The sequence below is a fragment of the Parasteatoda tepidariorum genome, chromosome 11, assembly GCF_982258835.1.
Source record: "Parasteatoda tepidariorum strain Cologne lab strain chromosome 11, Ptep-v5.0, whole genome shotgun sequence".
NCBI classification, from domain to species: Eukaryota; Metazoa; Arthropoda; class Arachnida; order Araneae; family Theridiidae; genus Parasteatoda; species Parasteatoda tepidariorum.
Genome location: NC_141765.1, coordinates 10,242,436 through 10,266,021, shown reverse-complemented (window position 1 = coordinate 10,266,021; position 23,586 = coordinate 10,242,436). Strand labels below are relative to the sequence as shown.

Here is a 23,586-nt window from a genome sequence, read left to right as displayed (position 1 = left end):
GATAAAAAAAAACATGAAAAATTGTCAGGAAGCACTGAAAGATAAAAGAGAAAAAGAACAAGCTAAACGGAAAACTGCAGATAGTCTTTTTAATGAAGCAACAAAACAATTAAAAGAAGTAGAAATAGGAAATTTGGAAGAAGTTAAATTAGCAGAAGCAATGCTGCAAGGTGTTGCTAAAGTAAGGAGGGAAAGAGAGGAGATGCCTTTCAAAAAACTCTAGAAAAGAAGTCTGCTCTGATAGAGAGTTATTTTAAGACCAACTCAAAATAATGGATACATTTCCTAGCGTAAAATAAATGATATCATTAATCACATCAATTCATGAAAATTCAGGACTTAATTACTAATAGTTGAATTATTAATATTTGATTTAATCTTTGTTATGTTTAAAAATAAAAGTTTTCTTAATTTAAGTTAAGCCTGTAATTTATTTATTTATTTATTTTAGTTATAAAAATTTTGTGAATATTTATTGAGAAAATTTTTATAAAAAATTTCAGTAGCTGTTAAGTAATGTAATGAATGAATTTTTATTTTCATTATAATTGATTATAATTATTATTGTTTTTTAAGTTATACTTGATCTAGCTCAACTTTTTATATTATATTAAGGCTACTAAGATGTTGCAAGTTGTTTACATTGCTTTAATGTAGTCACTATATGTAACTTTTTTAAAAATTTTAGTCACTTTTTTTACTACTTTTTCTGCATTAAGTTGTGCTAAGCCCTGCAATATACTAAATCAGTTATTTTATTTTTTCACATGGATCTTTCACAACATTAGTATCTCTGCTAATCAAGCTTCTGCAACAATGTTGTCAATATCAGGATATACAATCAATTTGTATTTCTTTTATCTCTGAATTCAGAGTTTCAGTAGTTTTCATCTTTCACTCACTCCTTGGCGTTACAACCCATGAAGGATCTTGACCTCCTTCACCACACATCTAGCAACTTTTCGTCTCTCAAGCTTTCTTTTTATAACTTTTAACTTTCATGAATTTTAGGTCTCGCCCAACCAACACTTCTCTTTCCTAGCATCTTTGTCAAAAAGACCTTTTTTTTTAAAGTGTCATTCATTCTTATTAAGTAAACCAACCACTGTAGCCTTTTAGACTTTATGATGTTAATTATATCTTTGTCTTTAAATAGTTCCTGAATTTCTAGATTTTATATGATTTTCCAAATATTGCTATTCTTTATAGGTCCAAATATTTTTGCACATAATTTTTCTTTCTTAAGTTAAAAGTAATTTTTCTTCATATTGTGTAGTTGTCCAAGTTTCACTTCTTTAGTTTATAATATATTTATCACATTATTTTACTTTTTTATAATAACTGTATATTTTTAAAAATGTTACATAACTCTCCCATTTATGAATTTATATGACCCTTACTCATGATATATTCCTGAAATTGTTGACATTTATAGTACTTATGTAAATTAAGGGTAATTATATTTAAAAAGTCTTGTTTTCCTTCTCAGCTCTTTATTACTGAATTCTGCATCTATCTAGTTGCTATTTTTCTCTTGGTAACTAATTATTTATTTTTAGACAAAATGTCAGTCCTATTGGCCTACAGAAGAAGAAGAGAAATTATGTGATTATATTAAAGTAACATTTGAAAGTTGTGAAAAGCTTCCATTTTATACAAAGAGAGAATTTTCTGTGATTAATACAAAATCAAAAGTAAGGGTTTAGTTTGTTTCTAATGTTTAATTTTTAAATTTTCTTTTAGTTTTCATGTTATTATGTTAATATACATCTTTTTAATGAATGAAATAATTTTTCAATTCGAAGTGCATACCCCTTTTAACTATATCTTCAAAACTATATCTATATTCAAAACTTTAACTATATCTTTATATCTTCAAAATTTCTCACCAAGAAAATCAGTGAAAAAAATGTGTAATTCTTTTACTATATGAAAATAACATGACTCATTTTTGTTAGAATAATTATATTTTCATCAAACTTTATGAATAGTAATAAATATTGGAGGGACAAAATAAGACAATTTTGTTCTTTATTCTAAAAATAATAGTTGAAAATTTTGAATTTGAAATCATAGGTGATCCACTAATCAGGCGCTACTAAAATATAACTTGGATCACAAGAAAATATACTTTATTGGTCCATTATATCAGTCTGATTACACACCACCACTGTAACAATAACGGTAACTACTCATATCTACTAGATCTCATAAAAAATGTAGTTTTATAATAAATATGCTGTTAAGAAAACATTTTAACCAGATTTAAGAATAATTTTTAAAAACTAAGTTCAGTTTTTTGAATTGATGCTTTTTGTATGTATGTAAAACTAAAGAGTTTAACAAGATTTCAATGCACAGAAGTAATTTACACAAATAAGTTTTGCTTATATTTAAATATTTTTATTCTAGCTTATATGAATCTTTAGCTAAGTTAATGTTCAATTATATTGATATTACCTGGAACTACTTTTTGTGTGTATGTTTAAAGATGATGTATGTTTTCTCTAGCTAAAACTCTAATTTATCATAAATTTGCCTCCTCTTTTTTTCACAACTAATTTAAATGTGTTGAATTTTTCTAACATAGTTCTAGTAGTAGTAGAAGGATCTTCTTCAGGTAAATACTCATATTGGTTTCAAAACTATGTTGTTCTAGTGACCTTTGCTTTTTTTCCCCCTTTTGTTTGCTTGTTAAACATAGTTTCTATCGCTATTTCATTTCATTGTTTCGAACATGTATTTCAAAGATGCCAATTGCTCTGAACTTAAACAAAATATTTTAAAAAACAGCAGAGAACTACGAAGTAAAATTTGCAGATTTTTGGTTAATTTTGAAACAGTTTTGAAAGGGTCAATACAGCTTAACTGTTACAAAATTGTTGGCATATTACATAAGCCTTGGAATTATTTAAAAATAGTGGTGAGTAAAAACCTTATATATTGAATTAATTAATCCAAGATTCATACACTAAAGAACTACCACTCGAAAATATATATATCCACTGTCTGGAGCAAGTTGGCATCTCTGGTATTGTAAGTTTTTGCTTCAGATTAGCACAGCTACAAGCAAGCTCTTGTACCATGAAACTTTATATTAAACTAGATTCCTGAAATATTTAGAATAATTTTTATGTCCAGTTGAAATTTTTGTCGGAAAAATACAGATTGAACTATTTAATAATCCAAACCACAGTTTGTTTGATTTCATTCAATTGCTCTTGAATGTGATTTAGAAAAAGACAAGATTGCTATATTATATTCATATACTTTATGAATGAAGCATAATATATTACTCAAGATATTATCCTTAAACAAACAAACTTCAAAGAGTCATTGAACATTGGAGTTTACATCCTATTTTAAATTGCTAATGAAGCAAATTGATGAGTCTAGTTGCAAAACTTGTTAAGTGCTACAGTGTGCCCCTTACTTAATAAAATACTTAAATAGAGTCACCTTAATTTTATGCCATCATTGGGCGCAAAGAAAAAACAATCTGAACCAGACATATATATATTTAATAAGTTGATATCCAAATACATATTTACAAAGAGCTCACTCCCTGCTCCACTTGTACAAGAAATAAAACGAATAAGAAAAAATAAGAGAAAAAAATGTCCCAATGAAATAAAGGCACTTCTAATTATAGCTGAAATACCCACCACATTTATTTATGACTTGAAATATATGTTTTACATTTACCAATACCTTAAGAACAGAAACATCAATATTATGTCAGGTTTCAAATAGTAGCCTTTAATTTTGCCACACACTAAAACTCCTGTTTTGGTATATGCAACCCAACTGAGGTTAACCTCCATGTTTTCTTGGGGCTATGCATGACAAACATCCTGTTATCAAAAAATCCCCACTGGAAAGATTTTCAACCTAAATTGTTATCCTACTGAATAATCTAGCTTGAGCCACCAATTGTCTCTACAAATGGCAATAAATGGGTTTCTAGCATTTTTAGATAATCAATAGCCCTCATGACAAGCTTCCTTTACAACCTTGGAAAACCTTGCTGTCCATTAGAGGGGAGTTTATCTTTTTTTCTCACCTACAGTTTAATTTTATATTTCATACAAATAATTTGCCATATAAAAGAATTAAGCAGTATCTTAAGTTGAAAACTATCCTCAAGCTGAGGATAGTAGAGTAAACGAATTTTGATAATCCAGACAATTTTGTATATAATCGGCATGACACAAGAAAAATAATATTTCTTCCATTATACAGTGGAGACTCATTTATTTTGTGTGAAAGCTACAGCTGCAGTGGTTAACTTAACCCAAGGTCCGCAAATGACAATTAAGACAATTTTGTATACAATCGGCATGACACAAAAAGAAATAATATTTCTTCCATTATACAGTAAAGTGGAGACTCATTTATTTTGTGTGAAAGCTACAGCTACAGTGGTTAACTTAACCTATTTTGAACCAAAGATCTGCAAATGCACCATTTCAATTGATATTTCTTTTATTATCACTGTGACTTATATTTTTTACTAATTTTATTTTTCTGCTATTGTCAAGGGCTTTAAAGACATCCATAAATTACACCTGCCTGCAAAAAAAATTCTTGTTTGTGAAATTTTTATTGATTTATATCAGCAATGATGATGTCATTCCAAAATGCAAACTAAATTTTATGTAATACGTAAGGATTTTTTGCAAATGAAGATTAAAAAATTAACAAAATTCAGTATAATGCATACAGTTGCAACAGTAGTTACTATTAACTAAACACAATAATGCTGTTCATTTACAATATTATGATAAGTTTTGTGTTTTTCTTGAAGTCAAGAAGCTTCTTTTTTGGGTTTTTCATTTATGGTCCACATCACTGTCTCTTTTTAAACACCAACAGTAATCGGCCATCATGTTAACATTCCACCGTCCTTGATATCTGCGTTCCATCTCCTTTATATGCTGGTGGAATCTTTCACCTTGCTCGTCACTCATTTTTCCTAAATCGTCTGTTCCAAATGTGAGTGAAGGAAGAGAATTTTAATGCTCATATTGCACCCCAAAAGATAAGTACGTTATAACTCAGTTACAAGTTCTTTGTAATTTTCTTTTCTCTCATTTCCCAAAAAACCTTCTACGACATCTTTAAATGCAACCCAAGCCTGATTCTCTCTATTTGTCATACATTGTTCAAATTTGGAATCTTTAACTAATTTCTTTATTTGTGTTCCATCAAATACACCTTCTTTAATTTTAGAGCTAGACAATTTTGGGAACTTCGATGTAAGATACTCAAAACATTTTCCACCTTTATCCGAAGCTTTCACAAACTGCTTTATGAGTCCCAATTTTATGTGAAGTGGGGGCAATAAAACATTTTGTGGATCTATTAAATATTCATTTAAAATATTCTTCTTACCAGGAATCCATTCTTGTCTCTTCGGCCATATCTTTTTTATCCAATGACTCTCTATCCGTGCTATCCCATTCACAAATAAAGCACGGAAATTTACTAAATCCACTTTGTTGCCCGAGAAGCAGACCTATAACCTTTAAGTCACCACTTATTGCCCACTTGTGTTCAGTGTATTTTATTTTAGTGACAAGCATCTCCATACTTTCATATGTTTCTTTCATGAAAACGGAATGTGCAACTGGAACTGATGCAAGTTCAGATTCGTTAGGCAATAAAACTGCTTTTAGACTCCTCTTGGAGGAATCTATAAATAGTCGCCAATCATTCGGATTATAAGGAATATTATCTTCTAATTCATGTAACAAAGGTATGTCAGCACAATAAACCAAGAACTTTTCAGATTCGAAAAATGATAAAATTACTTTTCTCGATTCCTGTACCAACTAAACGACGTCTGTGTCGTTAATAAATTTTTCTCTTTTAGCCGAGAGCCTAATAATTCTACATTTTCTTTAGTTAAACCTAAATCACGAATTAGGTAATTTAATTCAGCTTGATTAAATTTTTCAGGTGCTTCATTTTTCACGGTGAAATCGAAGGCTTTTTCATCACTTTCGCTTTCAGATATATTAGCACTATCAAAAGCCTCAGGTCGTGTCGGGACAGGAATATTTTCACAATGTGCGACAGGTCTTATAGTAGACTTTAAATTTGGGTAAACAATGTTTGATTTCGATTGTTTATTATATCCTGCAATTTTACACAAACAGAAACAACAGTCATCCACATGGTTCTGCGGTTCACGCCATACCATAGGTATTCCAAAAGGTAAAGATAAACTCTTACCTAAAGTCCAATTTCTTAACTTTTCTATGCAGGAACGGCAGGTGAAATGCGGCGCCCAATATTTGTCTTGGTCGCCCAGTTTCATTCCGAAGTACCAAAAGTAGGCCTTCTTAACGAAGGAAGTGATCGTATTTCATTGTTTTTTTAACATATATTCTTCACAAATGTAGCAAAGTGAATTTGGATCATTCTCACAACACCTCCTGGAACTACTCGCCATATTAGAAACACAATAGAAAGGACACAGTTCAACAATAAAGAAATACAGGAAAATCAAAACATAAACCGAAGAACAACTGCAAACGTGATTGCTTTTGGTTTGACGAACAATTTTTTAGAATAAAGATAATGCAAGACAGTACTGCCATCTATGTTTTGAATTTTAAAATAAAAGGTTTTTTTTAAATACAATTATAAGTATTTATTCAATATAAATGTATTATTTAATTTCAATGAAGTAAGAGGTTTTCAGAATTTATTTAAACAAATAAACATACATACTTTATTAATTTATCCTTTCCAAATCGCAAAAAATCTGTGTATTTTTACTTATTTTAAAAATTTACTTTTCAAAAAAACTGTACATCATATGTGAAAACTGATATTATTTTTGAAATAAGCATGCGAAAATACATTAACAACTATTACTTTTAAAACAAGAAATTGTTGCAGGCTGGTGTTATTAATAATTCAATTGGAGTAAACACTTTCTGTTGAAAACATTTTAAACTATTCAAGTTTTTTAACTTAAAATGATTATTGACAAATGGAATTTTTTGAAAATGTATGATTATTGCTTTTGAGATTTATCATCTGTTTTTATGATGGATTAAAGTTGCTAATCAGTAAATAAAAAAATGAATGAAACAAATTTTGTAAAAAACTAGCATTCAACTAAATGGTTGTTTGTTCATTGATTTGGTGAATGGTGCCTACATGCAATATTTTATTTCTTTAATAAAATATAATTTTTCATACACAAATTTTTTTGTGCCTTAATGAATGTAATGTTGATGAATGAATGTAATTAGACTGGTTTTTTTAATTGTATATTTCAATGAAAACAATACCACATTTTATAAAACTACTACACTTGGCCTAAAATGGGCTAACCTGGATTCTTTCCCATGCCACCTGGAAATTACCAAAAATTGGTAGAAACCCGTTTATAGAAAGAATTTGCGACCTAAGCCATATTTAAAAGCAGGATAATGCCTCAATTTACATATAAAAAATTTCCCCGTCATTGTTTTTAGATAAGGGGTTGCTCTCCATGAATGACATGTCCTTTCCCTTAACTTCAATCCCTAAGAAAATGTGATGGCTATTCTGAATAAGGCTGTATATACCAAAAAGGAGTACTTTCTCTCCATGACAGAATTGAAGGCTACTATCATTGAAACCTGGCATAACATTCATACTACTGTCCTCCTGGTATTGGTAAGCAACATTGCATAGTTCAAGTCTTATATAAATGTGGCAAATATTTTGGCTATCATGTGAAATGGCTTTATTTCGATGGGGCACTTTTTTCCACTTTTTTTTTACTTATTCGATTTTCTTCCTGTCCAGCTGCAGCAGAGAGTGAATTACTCTTTATAACTGTGTGTTTGGTTATTGACTTTCTTCATATACTTGTTTGATTCATATTGATTCTTTTTGCATCCAATTGTAGCACAAAATCAAGGTAGCTTTATTCAAGTGGAACACGCTGTATTTACCTTTTTATTGTTTCACTTAAAATAACTTCTGTTCTAAACTTAACAGACAAACAAAAATTAAGTTCTCTTACAAAAGTTATATTACCTTAAAGTAAAAAAAGAATAGTCTGAATGGCTTTTAACAAGTGGATGACTCACATAGTTATTTTCCTCAAAGACAAATTCAGAGTCCTCTTTTTTTTTCCTATCCTTTGTTCCTCTATTAGGACTATTTAAAACATCTCTTCTGAAACATCCTACGGCTTACATCTTTTTAAAGCAATGGTGTTCACTATTTTGGTCTTAAAATATTGAGAGTTTTTTTTTAACTGTTTACTGCCTCATATCTTACAAACTGTTCAGATACTTCAAAATTCAGATGTTGTATTTAATCAGCTTGTCATGTCCAAATACAGATGTCCTTGGAAAAAATTTCATTAATAGTTACTGCTTACTGTTGTAAAAAATTCACCTGTTATATATTTATATCTTTAGTTTAATGTTCAAATGTATAATTATGATTTGTTTTTATTTAACAACAAGTATTTATGATATTAGAGAAATTTCAACGTAAATTATGTAAATTTGCAAATCATGCAATGAAATTTTAAATTCCGCAAAATTTTTCTACTGTTTAATTATATTATGTTTTGATATTTTTCTGTGGAGATAGTTAAAGTAGACAGTTTATATTAATAAGCATTTATCTTCATATTATTATTTTATCTTTTATGAAAAATATTTTGTTCTATTTTAGACTAATGATAAGCATACGATTACACAATTTCAATTTCAAGAATGGCCTTGCAGTGCTGGTACAGTTCCTGATGGTACACTTGGTCTAGTTACATTAATTGAAGATGTACAACTCAATCAAGAAAAACAAGTAGGAAGTGGACCAATTACTGTCCATTGCAGGTGAATAAAGTAATTTATTATAATCTAAAGTCATGAGCACTGATCTGTAATAATGATTTAAAAAGTGGAAAAAATATTGAAATTAACCAAATAATTTTGTTAACTTTGTAGCGCATTATTTATAGTGAGTTTTACTAGCTACCTTTATGAGACTGTTAGAGTTTCATTGCCATGCTTACACAACTTGACAATAAAAATTATTTTCTATTTATTAAGTACATAAAAAGTTTTTTTTTTTGCAGTATTTTTGCCTTCTGATTTTCCTGATAGAAAATATTTTGTCCTGATTTTTGTGTATGTTCAGAATATCCCAATTTCTATGAATACTAGTGTGGGTTTTTTAAATTATAGATTGTAAGAATTGAAAGATTTTTGATAAATGTTTTTTTCTTTCATTTTAATTAGCAAAAATAGAAAAATTCCATCGTTAGTTGTTAATTTTGTTTCGGACTTTTGGTTATCTTGTAAAAAAAAATCTTTATCTTACGATTTTTGCTTAATATGCCCAATTGCTAATTGCAAAATGGTGTTAAAGATAAACTTATTAACATTTTTAAGTTGAAAATTTTTTCTCTTATCTCTCAAATCGTACTGAAAACATAAATGTTCATCACCTGTGTGAGTTTTTTAGTGATTTAAGCATTTTCAAGATGGCCCGAAAGACGGTAAAGATATTCACCTTCCTCACCAAGATGGATGATAAATTTGGTAATCAGATTCATTCTTACTTATGGTTTACTAGTCATGTGATTTCTAAAATTGGCAAAGTATTTGCAAGACCCGGATTGTGGAAAAAGTCATCCATCAATTGTCTGTCACGATGTTTCTAGCTAAGTTCAACATCACAGAGGTAAACCATCCACCTTATTCACCTGAGCTAGCAACATGTGAGCTTTTATTTGTTTCCCACTGTCAAATCTGCATTAAAAGGAGCAAGATTTCAGTCTGTTGAAGTTGTAACAGGAAAAACCGGCAGACATCATGAAAAGCTCACAGGAGAAAATTCTTAGCACTCTTTCGAACAATGGAAAATTCACATGGAGCATTAGTTGAGATAGAAGTAAGGTGTATATTGAAGGTAATTGAATTCAGTATACTACTAAAATGATTGAATTCAGAATAAAATGTTTTACAGCTACAGACTCATTATTTAATAGGCATGATTTGATTATCTTTGTAACAGGTTTGTTCATTTTGGATGAACTTTGTTTCCAGATTGTTACAATGTTTTGCATCTCTCATCATTTATTTTTATATACATTTATTCTTTAGTCTGTAGATTTGAAATAATTTATAGTTGCATGAAAATATAAATGATTTTCAGTTTTCTTTTAAACTTATTTTGATCTACTTTTGTATTGAAAAATTTCTAAAGTGAAGAAAATTCAGGTTTCTCCCTTTGCGAAATCACGCCAGTTTTTTAATTTATTTCTGATCAATTCCTATTTTAGTTTTATTTCTTTTTTTTTCTTCTTTTTTTATAAATGTTTAGTGATGCCTGTGTTTCTTCTAAAGGTTGCAAACAATTTAAGAAATATGCCACACAAACTGACATTTTCAAGGCAGTGGTGAATTAACAATATTTTTTTAGTTCTTTCTTTAAACTTCTTAAAAATAAGAAATAATCGTGTGTATTGTACAAAAAAATTTCCTGAAAATTTTTTTTTTCGTAAAATTTTCTTATTTTTATTTTAACTCCCTACAAAATCTGAATAGCTACTACATGTCTCACAATTATGCATAGATTTACTTGTGCGATTCAAAATACTATTTTTTAGCAAAATGTTACTTTTTAAACATGATTCCTGTAAACATTGCCTTACAAAATAGAACTCAACTTGACTTAATGTCAATAAAGAAAAATAGAACTCAACTGGATATAAGGTTATTTAAAAAAATGTTTCTTGTGTGTTTTTATTAATTTGTAGTATTTTTTGCTATTGTTTAAAATTAGGTAATCCTAAGAACAATTTAAAAGCACCCTATAAACATAAAATATTAAAATATTCTTCTCATCTTGTTTTAAAAATTTGCAGCTTATTCAAAGGCCATAGGGAGTATATGCTGAAACAAATTTTAGTTACAAAGTTTATAAAGATTTTAATTTAGTTATTGAAAAAGAGAAATAATTGCTATTAGCAATGCAAAAGTCAGCTTTTATGGGTGTTATAGATAAATAGTAAAATTAAATTTTAATTTAATGACCTTATAGTTTAACTTTAAAACTTATTGTTAAAGTTTAAATTAAATATGTTGCAAAACATATTTTAAATTGTCCCATTTTTATACTTTTTTTTTTTAACTCAAATCAATTAAAGTAATTCTTTTTCTTTTTTTCCATCTGTTTTGATACCTGTTTTTTTATATTGAACAGTAACACTAAGTTATATGAAAAATTTATTTTATTAAGTTTGTTTAATTCTTAAATTTATTTGATCATTATGTTCATTTTATTATTAAATTTATTTTATTATAAGGTTTATTACATTTCTGTTGGGTTTTTTAACTAAATACTATAAAACTAATCTCAAATTCTTCAGTATATAGCATCTTTTCAGTTTGTCCCTGCATATAAAATATTATGAAGGAGATATAAGAAAAATTCTCTTAGATTTGCTTGATTGTAAGAAGTATTCTTATAACCTTAACTGGTATTATTTACTTTGGATTATATCACACTGGCCCACAACTTGTTTTAAAAAAAAGTCAGTTTTTAAATTAATTATTAAAGTTTTACCAAAGCAACATAATTTAAAGTCAAAGTAAATAATTTCTGTTTCTGTCTTGGTCTGTAGAAAGAAAAGGGTGAATATTTAGTAGAACTTGAAAAACTGTGTATAGGTGTATGAAGTGTGTCTTTTTGAAAACAAATTGAATTTTATTTTCTGAACAACTTTATTTTCTGAAAATAATGTAGTAGTTTCTTACAAAAGATGCTTCTTCTGAAATAATGTTTTAATTTAAAGTTAATTTTTATCATTCTATAAATAGAAACAACTATATATAGTATATATTAACATAGTTGTTTATATATATATGTATGTAATATATTAAGATCTATATAACTATACCAAATGTTTACATTATTTTTAGTGGTGGAGGAGACAGGAGTAGTGTATTTGTTACACTAAGTGTTTTAATACAGCAGTTAAAGGCTGAAGAAAGAGTCGATGTGTTTCAAGCTGCTCGTTATACTAGATCACAACGACACTGTATGCTTCAGACTTTAGTAAGTACCTTTTTTAAATGATATTCATGCAGGCATAAATTTAAAGAATTAATAGGATATTAAGAAACAAACCCTTTTAGCCATTGAACATAAAGTCATGAATGCAAAAGGCAATCACAACAGAACAGATCTTAATTTAGGAAACAAAATATGGAATATCAGGAAAAGTGTACAACTTAAAATTAAATTAAATTTTCACATTGTCTTAGTCTAAGTAACTTTTAATGCATAAAAATGAAATTTTTAAATCAGTTGAATGGGTCCTTAGGTGTAACAAATTACTGTTATGTTGCACTTAACTTTGGTGTTTATGGTATTGCATGGTGCATTCGATTATGAAGATCATCAAAAACTGGTTACATACTAAGTACTTAGGTAAGCAAACAATTTTGACATCAAGATGCCCTTCGTTTCATTCCACTTACTGTATGGTTGATGTTTTCCAGAATCTGAAATATAATCAATGAAACTGAAAGCTATCATTTCTTTGGTAGGTTTTTAAGTGACTGCAACTTATTAACGTAATCCTGTTTCTCTCATTGATCATAAGTAATGTTGATAATCATGTTTTAAATAATGCTATGACAACATTTTGTTAACAATATTAAAAAAAGAAAAATATAATTGATGAATTGTATGATGTCAGTCATAACAAACTGGGTTCAAGGAGTCTCCACAGTTTTTATGCTAAATATATGCAAGCTTTAAAATTCTACATAATGATAAGCGGCTTGTTACAATATAACAATTTTAAAAATTGTTGTTTTGTTGCATTTGTTCCAACATATATTTACAAACTTTGGATCTTAGCATGAAAAATTACTTATATGACATATTATAAAACTTAATTCAGTTTAAGCCCTTCACTTTATGTGGAATCTTATGATTTTTATTAATTCCCTGGCAAAAAAAAAAAAACATTATTTTGATCACTTTTTGCATTTTAGACTATGTTCTGTACCAAAAGCAGCTTGTTTAAATATATTATATCATTTCTGAAAGTTTGTACAGTGATTAAATAATGTAGTTGATTACATATTTCAATTTGGCTAAATTTTTTTGAAGAAACTTTTGTTTTTCCAGTAGAAAATTTGCTAAATTGACATTTTATGTCTGTTATGTTTACTAAAATACTTTTTTTTTCTACTAACTCATTTATAATGATAGGGATAAACCTATTATCTGAAATACAGAAATTAATGTTCCAACAAACATTTTTTTCGATATTACAATACCTGGTCCCTGTTAGATATCATGAGATTAAAAACCTGATTCGATAGTTAGAGCGACTTAAACTTGAAATTTATGTCATTGACTCTCCAGAGAAAGGAGAAAATTACTAAGACCAGGGTTGCTACTCAAATAGATGAAAATAATTCCCTGACTTTTCCGGGCATATTTTAAAAAATTTCCAGTCCTATATCCCAGTATGTACTGATAATGCTGTGGTCAAAATATACAATGAACCACAAAAAATTAATATTAATAATTTATAGATTATATTGTATATTTTATTTCAGTTAAAAAATATAACACCACAGTACAGTGAAAAAATGATAGTATAGACGAAAGAAATATATGATATAACAGAGAAAGAAAAATATTTTTAAAAATAATTTTTTGTCTCAGTTAGCCAACACACAAAAAAAAATATTGTGTAATTCTGCAATTTGGAAGTCAATAGCAGACACTTCTGATGAAAAATCCTTGATTAATTTCATACTTTGTACCTGCAGGATAAAAAAATGAAAAAGAGTAAAATTTTTAAGAATTAAAAAATTTTTCTGCATATCTTTAAAAAATACTGAAGAGATGAAATTATAATAAATAATCCCACTTTTTTAATAAATCATAATTATTAGAGATTAACTTATATTAATTTTAATGTAAAATAAATAAAAAAAAGTCAACTTAATTTATCTGAGCTTCTTCCAGATTTGACAAAAGAAAATAAGTGCTAAAGTAAAACTATTAATAAATTTATTAGTATCTCTGCAATACTCAGATATTCTGCATCTCAGATACTAATTCATAAGAAATCTTTTTAAAAATACTAAATCATCTCATAAAAGAAACTAATGAATACATAAGCATTATGAATTAAATAGTAATTAAAATCTTAACTCAACTAAATAAATAATATTTCTCTCTTGGCAATAATATTTTTTCCTATTTTTTTTTCATATATTGATTAAAATGTAAAAGCAAATTTGTTAAAAAGAAATCAAATTAAAAAAAGATGTGACCTTTTATTACAAGTAAAAAATTAAAATGCAAACATTATTGAGAGAAAAACATAATAAATATATGTCTTTACTAAATATGAGAGATTAGAATAAAAGTATTCCAAAACTTTTAATTAAATTATTAAAATTAATAGGAATTAAACTCAATGGAAAGTAAAATTATCTAAAAAGTAAGTTTTATAGTCTTCGAATCTCGCAGACAGGGTATATGTTAAATGTAAATTAGAAAACAACTGAAAACTAGAACAGAATGTTAAAAATTAAAAACATGAAATTTATTTTACTCTCTATTACAAAATAAATAATAAATTTGAGATATAAACATAATTCAGAGATATAAAAGGGAAATCTAGGCAACAAACACATACAGTAAAAAAAAGGAAAGTACAAATTATCGAACTATCTTCCATTACCTTTGAATGTAAAACATAAGATAACTTGAAATAAAAATAAAGGAATAAAACAATGCCATATATCTCTCCATTTATTATTTTAAAAAAAGTGAGTAAAAATTTGAAATAGATATCAAAGGTCAATCCAGGTTGAAATCTGAGCCTCTTCACAACCTATTTACAAAACTCTAATTTGTAAAAACGGTCCCTTCACAAAATCCAAATTAGTAAAAATGCCCTCTTTATGAAATTTCATATAATAAAAATAACCGCCCAAAATTGTTCAGAGGCAGATCCTCAAAAAAAAAAACTATTGGAAACTGCATGATTTAACGACATCGTCATCACGAATCGAACTCATCTAAACTCAAATTCAAAATTTTGTGTGTAAATAATAGCTTGTTAATAATATCAAAGTTTGGAAAACCTTGTGGAAAAAGCTGAAAAAATGTTGAATGAAAAACAAAAAAATTATTGTCTAATGTGGTGAAGTTGGAATGGAATTAATCGCGAATCTAACACGTCAAAGCCGGATGACTCAAATTTTAACGTCGTAATAACATCATATTAAAAATACCTGAATTTGAGAAATCACATCTAAAAAATCAAAAAAATTATTAAAATCTTTGGAAAAAACTATCACCAAACCACGGGAAATTACGTTAGATCACAATCGGAACATGACAAAAAGTGATAATTCAAAATCGAAATTCGAAAATTATATTGAAAATCATATTGCAATATCATACTGAAAATATCAGAAATAGAAAAACCGTGTTAAAGGTGGCAAAAAAATTATAAATAACTGCTGATAAACTATGAACTAATGATGTAAAATTATGATGGAATCGTCGAAAATCGAACGCTTTGAAAAAAGTGATGGCTCAAATTCTAATATTGTAATAGCGTATTAAAAATATAGGAATCAATTTGGAAAACCATAAGGAAGCGGTTCAGAAACGATCGGCAAAATACATGGATTTTAAAAAAAGGAATCAAAAATAGTTACTGATTAAACTAAATGTTCTTAATTAAAAAAAATTCAGAAAAATACTTTCGATTTTTTTACAAAAATGGCTCTAAAAATAAAACCTGGATCAACCCCAGGATGTTATAGTATAACGTTATAATTTCCAAGTGGAACTGCAATCCCTATGCTTCCCGTGAGTTCTTAATAACGAGTTTAATTAAATTCTTTTATCAAACCCTTGGCGAAAGAGGATCAAGAAAATATTAAAATAAAAAACTTCAAAAATTTATAAGAGATAATATAACACTATATATCTCAATAAATTTTTTAATAAAAATTAAAGTAGACATTCTGAAGTCTATCCATTCTTCTACCTGTTACGGATTCTAGCAACCATAAACCCTTTTCAAATCTAAAGTTTTCTAAGTCACAGAACCGTGTCATGCTACGATTCTTTGAAATTTGGCTCCATGCCAAATGGAGAGAAAACGAAACTCTTGCTTAGGGAATATGTTTTAGGGTACATGCAAAGGTCCCAAGTGTGGCGGTCGCCAAATCAAACTCCCTGACTTTTCCAGATTTTGACTCAAAAATTTTTGAATTCCATGACTTTTTAGGCAAAGCCAGTTTGCAAAGTCCCTGACTTGTCCCGATATTCCAGGTAGCGTAGCAACCCTGTAAGACTGTCTGATTTTTTTTCTTTTTGTTATGCAAGTTTAATGCATATTTTATTCACTTTACCTTTATTTTTTTAAATTATTTAGCTTAGCCTTGTTTATAACACAGTATCTGTCTTTCAAAATTCCACTTCATTTTAAATGAAGTTTTTATTTAATAAGGTTTTTTTTATTTTAGGCACAATATGATTTCTTATATAGAGGATTACTGGAATATATTGTATCCAGAAATCTTTGTGATATGGGTGATACGCAGCTATGATATTTATTCATAGTATATTCCATCCATCATTTGTGGTTTCTCTACCTGCCTTACCTGGCAATAATTAAGACTTTTAATGTCTATTTTGTCCAGCCAGCAAGACTTGGGGAGATTTTGCTCAAGTAGATGAGTGCCATTATTTCTGAATTAAATCAATAATGTTTTATTGTAAAATGGTTTGTCTGCAGTATGAATGAGTGTATGAACGGTTGAACGATATTATATATTGAAAGATACCTCTTATAATTATCATGAGAACTGAATTCATTATATTCAAAGTTGAGTAATTCATTCATATTACCAATGAAAGATAGCACACTGCCAGCGAAATTTTTGTATGTCCGAATCACTGCATTTGAGATATCTTTCATTCGAAAATGGAATTCATCAAAAATACATTATCAGAGTTTATACACTTGCATAGTCAACATGCTATCCACAATTTCCCTGAAAGTTCTTCAGCTATGGTGCTATGTTTTATGGAGCTTGGTTGACATTAGGTGCAAGACTGAATATACAACATTTTTGTATGAATATTTGGTTAAAAGTTTAGAGAGTCCCTAAAACATCTCCATGTTATTTAATCAACTTTTTACTAATAGCTGACAGGTGCTAAATTAAAAAAATTAAAAAATACTTCATATAAGAATTAGTTGTATATAGATATAATTTTATAATTGCTATTAAAATACAGCCATATAACAATTTCTTTTTACTGCTTTTATAAGGAATTGTCTTCAAAAAATACCATTTAGATATCTAGAATTTATTTCTGTCATTTGTGCAGTTTAAATACCCATTTGTACCTGCTCATCTGTTTCGACATCATCACGAACTAGGGTGGGAATCAAGGCAGCTTAGATTTCAAAAAGGTTCATCATTTTTCTTGTATATTTCGTTTAGTATGTTTGTTATATCTTTGAAATAGCAACATATCATTCATGTTATATTAGTTGTCTTTATGTAGTTGTTTGTTTTTTCATTGTTTGAGTGTGTGAAACATTAGAAATCATGAATCAACATTTATATTCTCTTGTACAATTTTGAATAGTCTGAGATCACTTTTATGACAGCTTAATTTTAAATTAGACATTTAGAATGATTACAAAAACATCTGTTTTCCTCTACATAAATTTTACATACTTTTCAAAATATGTATGATGTTGTTAAAGTTATTAGGAATAAGAATTATAAATCAATCGCTAAATATGTGGTAAATTAAAGTTACCTCCTATTATCTGAATCATTTCTTTTAGGTTTAATTTTTAAACTGGTGTTTTTATATCATCATAAATAACTAGCAACGTTTAAAATTATTATGGATTATTTTTTAATTCCAGTTCTGCCTTTTGTATAGATAACCAATTTCAGTGCAGATTTCTGGGAGAAAAAAAACTTGAATTTAAAATGGGAGACCATGAGCTGCTCCATTTTAAATTAAAATCCTATAAAAAATTTCTTATCAATTTTGAATCTCTATTTAAAAAAATATTGTTAATTATAAAATTGTTGGCATACACATGTGATTGGTAAGTTTGTCTGCACTTAGTTAATGAGGTATATAGTTTTAAATTAAAAACTAATTATTAATGTAATAATCTACATAGACCATTTATGTAAGAATTCCACTAATAAATCAAATAAATAAATATCAAGGAAACTAATTTTAATTATATTTAGAGGAAAATATTTTAAATTTCATTTTTGTAAAAACATTTTTTAAACTTAACAATCTTAAAACTTAATAGTTTTAGTCCCTTAAAAAGGTATAAAAAGTAACAGACATTTAAATCGCTCTAATTTAACAACATATGTATTGCTTTCATTATGAGGTATGATTTTACTTCAATGCTAAGAGAAACTGAAAGGAGTAATTTCGGAAAATAACTAATATTCTATCATCAGTTTAGAAACTCAAAACTCTAATTTAGATTAATTTAGAAAACTCTAAATATGATAGACAAAACTTAAATTTTCTTTAAGCTTTTTTTCTGCTACTAATTGTTTAAAGTTTTTAAGCTTCTGTGATTTTCAGTCTCATTAATTTTCTTTCCAAGACTGTCTTGTATTTTCTAAAAAAAAGCTGATCATAATTCAGAATAATAATTTCCCATTAAAATAATCTTCAACTGATGTTTATGAAAAGAACTTTTTCCATTTATTTTCTGTTTCTCTTAGCATAAATTCCGCATTTGATTTAGTCTTGTACATTAATCATGAGATATAAATTAGCTTTCATATTGTACTTTATTTTGACAATTGAATTATTTTGACAAAAATAGGGAGGTGGAGGATTAATAGTAGCTAGGGGAAATGCTAATTTTTTAAGAAAAATAAATATGTTTAAAAAAGCGGAAATGTTACTCGGTTTAAGTAAATATAAAACAAATGAAAATATAATTAAATAATTAAAATAACTCAATTGTATTTATAATAACTAACCTTTACTCTTTTTCAAATTATTACAGTTACGTCATCTAAAGCAATTAGCGTGAAAGTAAAAATACTTTTATCTCAAATAAAGGCAAGGAATGAAACATTTAATTTAAATATATTTATATACAATCATTTCTAATCATAATTAGACAAGCCTTCAAATGATGCATCTGAAATCACGAGAATACAAATCCCAATGTTCGATTTTAAAATCGCATGACTACAAAGCACATCATTTGATTTTAAAAAGGCATGAATACAGATCATTATGTTTGATTTTGAATTCTTGTGAATGGGAATCAAAATATTTGATTTTGAAATCTCCTAAATATGAATAGCAATATTGAATTTTTAAGACACAGGAATACAAATTGTAATACTAAAGACTCATGAATGCAAATCGAACTGATTGATTTTTAAACTGCATGATGTTTGATTTTAAATTCGCTTACATTTTATTCGTGCTTTTTAATTTTTAAACCGTGGCAATACGAATCACAATGTGTACATTTTAAGCTACGTAAATCAACGTTTGGTATTAAAGTCACATAAATATGAATTGCGATATTGGATTTTTATAATGCATAAATGCAAGTCCCGATATTAAATTTTTTGTTGCGTGGATACGAATTGCGATTTGTAGTAGCTTAACCGAGTGAATACGCATCACGGCATCTGATTTTTAAACCACTTAAATTTAAATCCCAAAGTGTGGTTTTCAATACTTGATCTTTTAAATTGTGTGTGTCTATATTATCTAATTCTGGATGTGGAATGTGCATAGGGCCTTATTCGAATCTGGGGGCTTGATAAGTATTTTACAGTAGTTAGTTAACACCAGAAACAGAAAACAATCTCTAAAAACTGTTAAACTAATGTTATTAATTGTAAAACTATGGATGTAAATCATAATATATTTTCAATATGCAGTTGAAGAAAATCAGTATTAAATTAACCTTATAATCAATATTGAGTTATTCTTATAAATTCAAAAAAATGCTAAAATCACTGATAAATTGTAAGATTTTTAACTGAATTTTGTATTTCAAGACTTTGTTGATTTCAGTTTAATTAATACTGAATCTTAATCTCTCTTTCCTATCCTTGACAATGCATTATATTTTGAATTTTCTTCTCAAAACTTCAAGATTATTATTATGACACAGAAAATTTAAATGGAAAGCTTTTCTATTCATGGTTTCTTTTTAATTATTAATTTTTTTCCAGTAATTTATTTCAAGGATGTCATGAAAGAATGTTTTAAAATGCCTGCTGCTGTCAAATGTAAAATTAATAATGTTGATAAAAACAATTTACTGAAGTATTCAGAATTTTGTATTATTTGGGGTTTCTTAGTCTATACACCTGCTGTAAAAGTGAAACAATTAACAACTTCATGATTATGTACAATGCTAAATTTTCAAATATAAAATTAAGTAAGATGTTTATAGTTAACTTTTATAATTTTTAAACACTTTTTTATTAATGATGTATTTATTGAAATGAATGATGAAAACCTATTCATAATGATTTTTATATTATCCCTCTATTGCCTATTGTAGTTTTAACTGCCAAAAATCATTAAAATTCTCATGCATTTGTGTTATTCACATAAAATTATTACTTTTGGTAATTAATAAATTGGTTATTTATGAAACTGTCCATTAAGAAATTACGTAATAACATTAAATATACTATTACAACATATTTATAATAGTTAGGTTTGAATAATACAACGTATGATTAAATTAAGGCAAATATTAGCAATAATTAAAATTTACCATATTAAAAAATAATTATAGGATAATTTTTCCTAATCTTAAACCCTAGTTAGTTTGTTTTTTAATGAAGAGGTTGTTAAATACAGTTTTAGAAGCATTGTCCATCCTTTTACAAAAGCTACTTCCAATTTATTGGTAAAGGAAACAATTTTTAATTAGCATAAACTTTGTGACATAATAAACCCCAAACATTTTTATGATGTTTTTACCGTAGACATTGCAAAAAAATAATTTGTTTACTAAACCATTTCTAAATCCATTTAAATGTATGGATAGAAGCATTGTTCCACTGAACTATGTTATCCTACTTACCTGAGAATGACCTTAACAGTATCAATTGATCATATGGTATAGCTTGATATTAAGCAGTTCTTACTAAAATCAATCTACAGCTGATCATCTTCCCATTTATTGATTAACACATTCTTTTCAATCTCCCATTAAGTTTTTCCCATCATTGTTTTGCTCTTTTTTCTTCATTGCTTCAAATTATAAGTTAATATTTAATTTAAGCATCTGAAATTTTTTTTATTTATTCATTTTTTTTTTCTAAAATTTTGTACATATTTAGATGATTTTTTTTTATTGTTTTTTGGCCTACTGTCTAAAATGCATTAATAATTCCAGACTGTCACAATCTTTTTTTCTAAATCTTTTTTTTTTAATTTTGTTTAAATTGTCTTTAATCTAATCGTAATTTTTTTATAAATAAGTTTTATGAATGTGGTCAAAGTATTTTCATTGATTCCTACAATTAGTTTCAGAGATAGATAAAAATATGCTAAAAGTAAAGAGACCCAAATTTTCAACTGATCTTAAATCAAAATTATTGAGTCCATATCTTTCAGATTCTTACTACCAGGCCTGTCGCTAGCCGATTCGAGAGAGGTGTTGAAGTTTATTTTGCCGACTGTCATATACATATAAACGTATTAATATATAATATATATATATATATATATATATATACAGTGGAGCATCGTTTATACGACGATCACTTATACGACGTTTACATTTATATGACGTTTTAGTGTGGTCCCAAATCATTCCTATTCATTTTAATGTAAAAATATATCGTTTATACGACGCACAGAATCGGTTATAAGTCGATTTTTAGATTTTGTTCTTTATTTAATTTTTTATTTTTTCTTGTGTATTTTAAAAAAGGGCGGAATTTGCCAACATGACTGATACAGAAAAGGGTGTCAACAAGAATGCTTGGATGACGACCGTAATTTTTACTAGATGACTAAAAAAAACTAAACAATGTTATGAAGAGGAAAAAACGAAAAATTTTGCTATTCATCGACCAATGTCCAGCGCACCCATCGATACTAATTATTTTGGAAAATGTAAAAGCTCTCTTTTTTCCTGCAAATTGCACAAGTGCGCTTCAGCCATTAGATTTGGCCGTGATTAGAAATTTAAAATTGCATCATAGAAAGCAGTAACTTCAACTCGCTATTCAAAGCATTGTAAAGAATAATAGCAAGAAAATATAATTAAAGGTAACATACATTCAAATGGCTCACTGCAATTTTTCTCCTTTGGTTATTTGTTTGTTTTGCTTTGTCTAATTTAGAAATTTATGTAAATCAACACGTTAAACAATAAAATTAACTGAAAACAGAGTTAGTTTCAGTTTTAGAAGTAAAAATCGATTATACGACGTTATCGTTTATACGACGTTTTTCGGTGGTCCCTTCGGCGTCGTATAAACGATGCTCCACTGTATATACAGTAGGGAATCGATTATCCGGAACGATCGGGACCCTCGCTATTCCGGATAACTGATTTTTCCGGTTTTCTGAATCGCTACAAAAAGCCGTTTTTTTTATTGTTAAACCCAACTAAAAAAATAATTTTTTTTGGAAATAATCTTAAAAGGAAGAAAAAACGATGGAGTAGTACACTAATGATTATTTCCAAAATGATGGTAAGGTATTTTTCAAAAAAGAAAGAAAAATCCTAAGAGGAAAAAAAAAAATTTTTTTTAAAAATGGCGTGAAAATTTATCGAATTTCGTTCCGGTTTTTTGGTTTTCCGGTTTTCTGATTTCCGGATAACGGGTTCTGTACTGTATATATAATATATACACACACGCAATTTGTATATGAATAAAGCTTGATAATCAAAGGTAATAAACAAATAAAAGAGTTCAAATGTGCCACAAAACTTGAGCTTCCAAAGTTTATTTTGAAATCATTTCCCCTAGTTATAAACATAATGCTATTCATCGAAATAATTTTTACAGCACGTAAAAATGCAACCGCCATAGGTGAAAAATGTGGTAATATTGATAACTAAATAGTACAAGTAATTATTCAAAATAATACAAAGAAAATCTAGTTCTTACATTTCTATTAATTTTAATTATTAAAATGGTAACAAAATATTAAAGAAAAAAAAATATTTCTAAATAAACTGAAACTTATTCAATTAAAATAAGTTTTCAGTAATTATTTGAGGAAATTATTTTTAAAAATAAAGTTGTAAATTTAAATGTTTTTCAATGCAACTTTGAAATACTTTTTACTCTAAATTAAAATACTTTTTGAAAAATCCCTCAGTAATTAAAATTTATCTTTCGTTTCATCTAAGCGTTGTTACCATAAGCTAATTAGAGCAACTGTTTGAAGATAAGAAAGTAAGTCATAACCAGCAAATACAATCTTCTTTAAGATATTGATTCAAAACAAAATTCATTCAAAAGTAAATTGTCCTTTCATTTTTAAAAA

General features: G+C 27.5%; 1 protein-coding gene across 5 annotated transcripts in view; it reads left to right on the top strand.

The window, feature by feature from the left end:
- LOC107437280 (tyrosine-protein phosphatase 69D) overlaps positions 1–18,969 on the top strand; it is a 485,726-nt gene extending 466,757 nt beyond the window's left edge. For all 5 annotated transcript variants that reach the window (XM_087154666.1, XM_071187583.2, XM_087154665.1 and 2 more), the window contains exons 26-29: positions 1,560–1,694; positions 8,695–8,855; positions 11,949–12,084; positions 16,548–18,969. In XM_087154666.1, the coding sequence (XP_087010792.1) occupies positions 1,560–1,694; positions 8,695–8,855; positions 11,949–12,084; positions 16,548–16,631 (516 nt within the window). In that variant the 3' untranslated portion in view covers positions 16,632–18,969. The remainder of the gene's footprint in view (positions 1–1,559; positions 1,695–8,694; positions 8,856–11,948; positions 12,085–16,547) is intronic.
- The last annotated feature ends 4,617 nt before the right edge of the window (positions 18,970–23,586 follow it).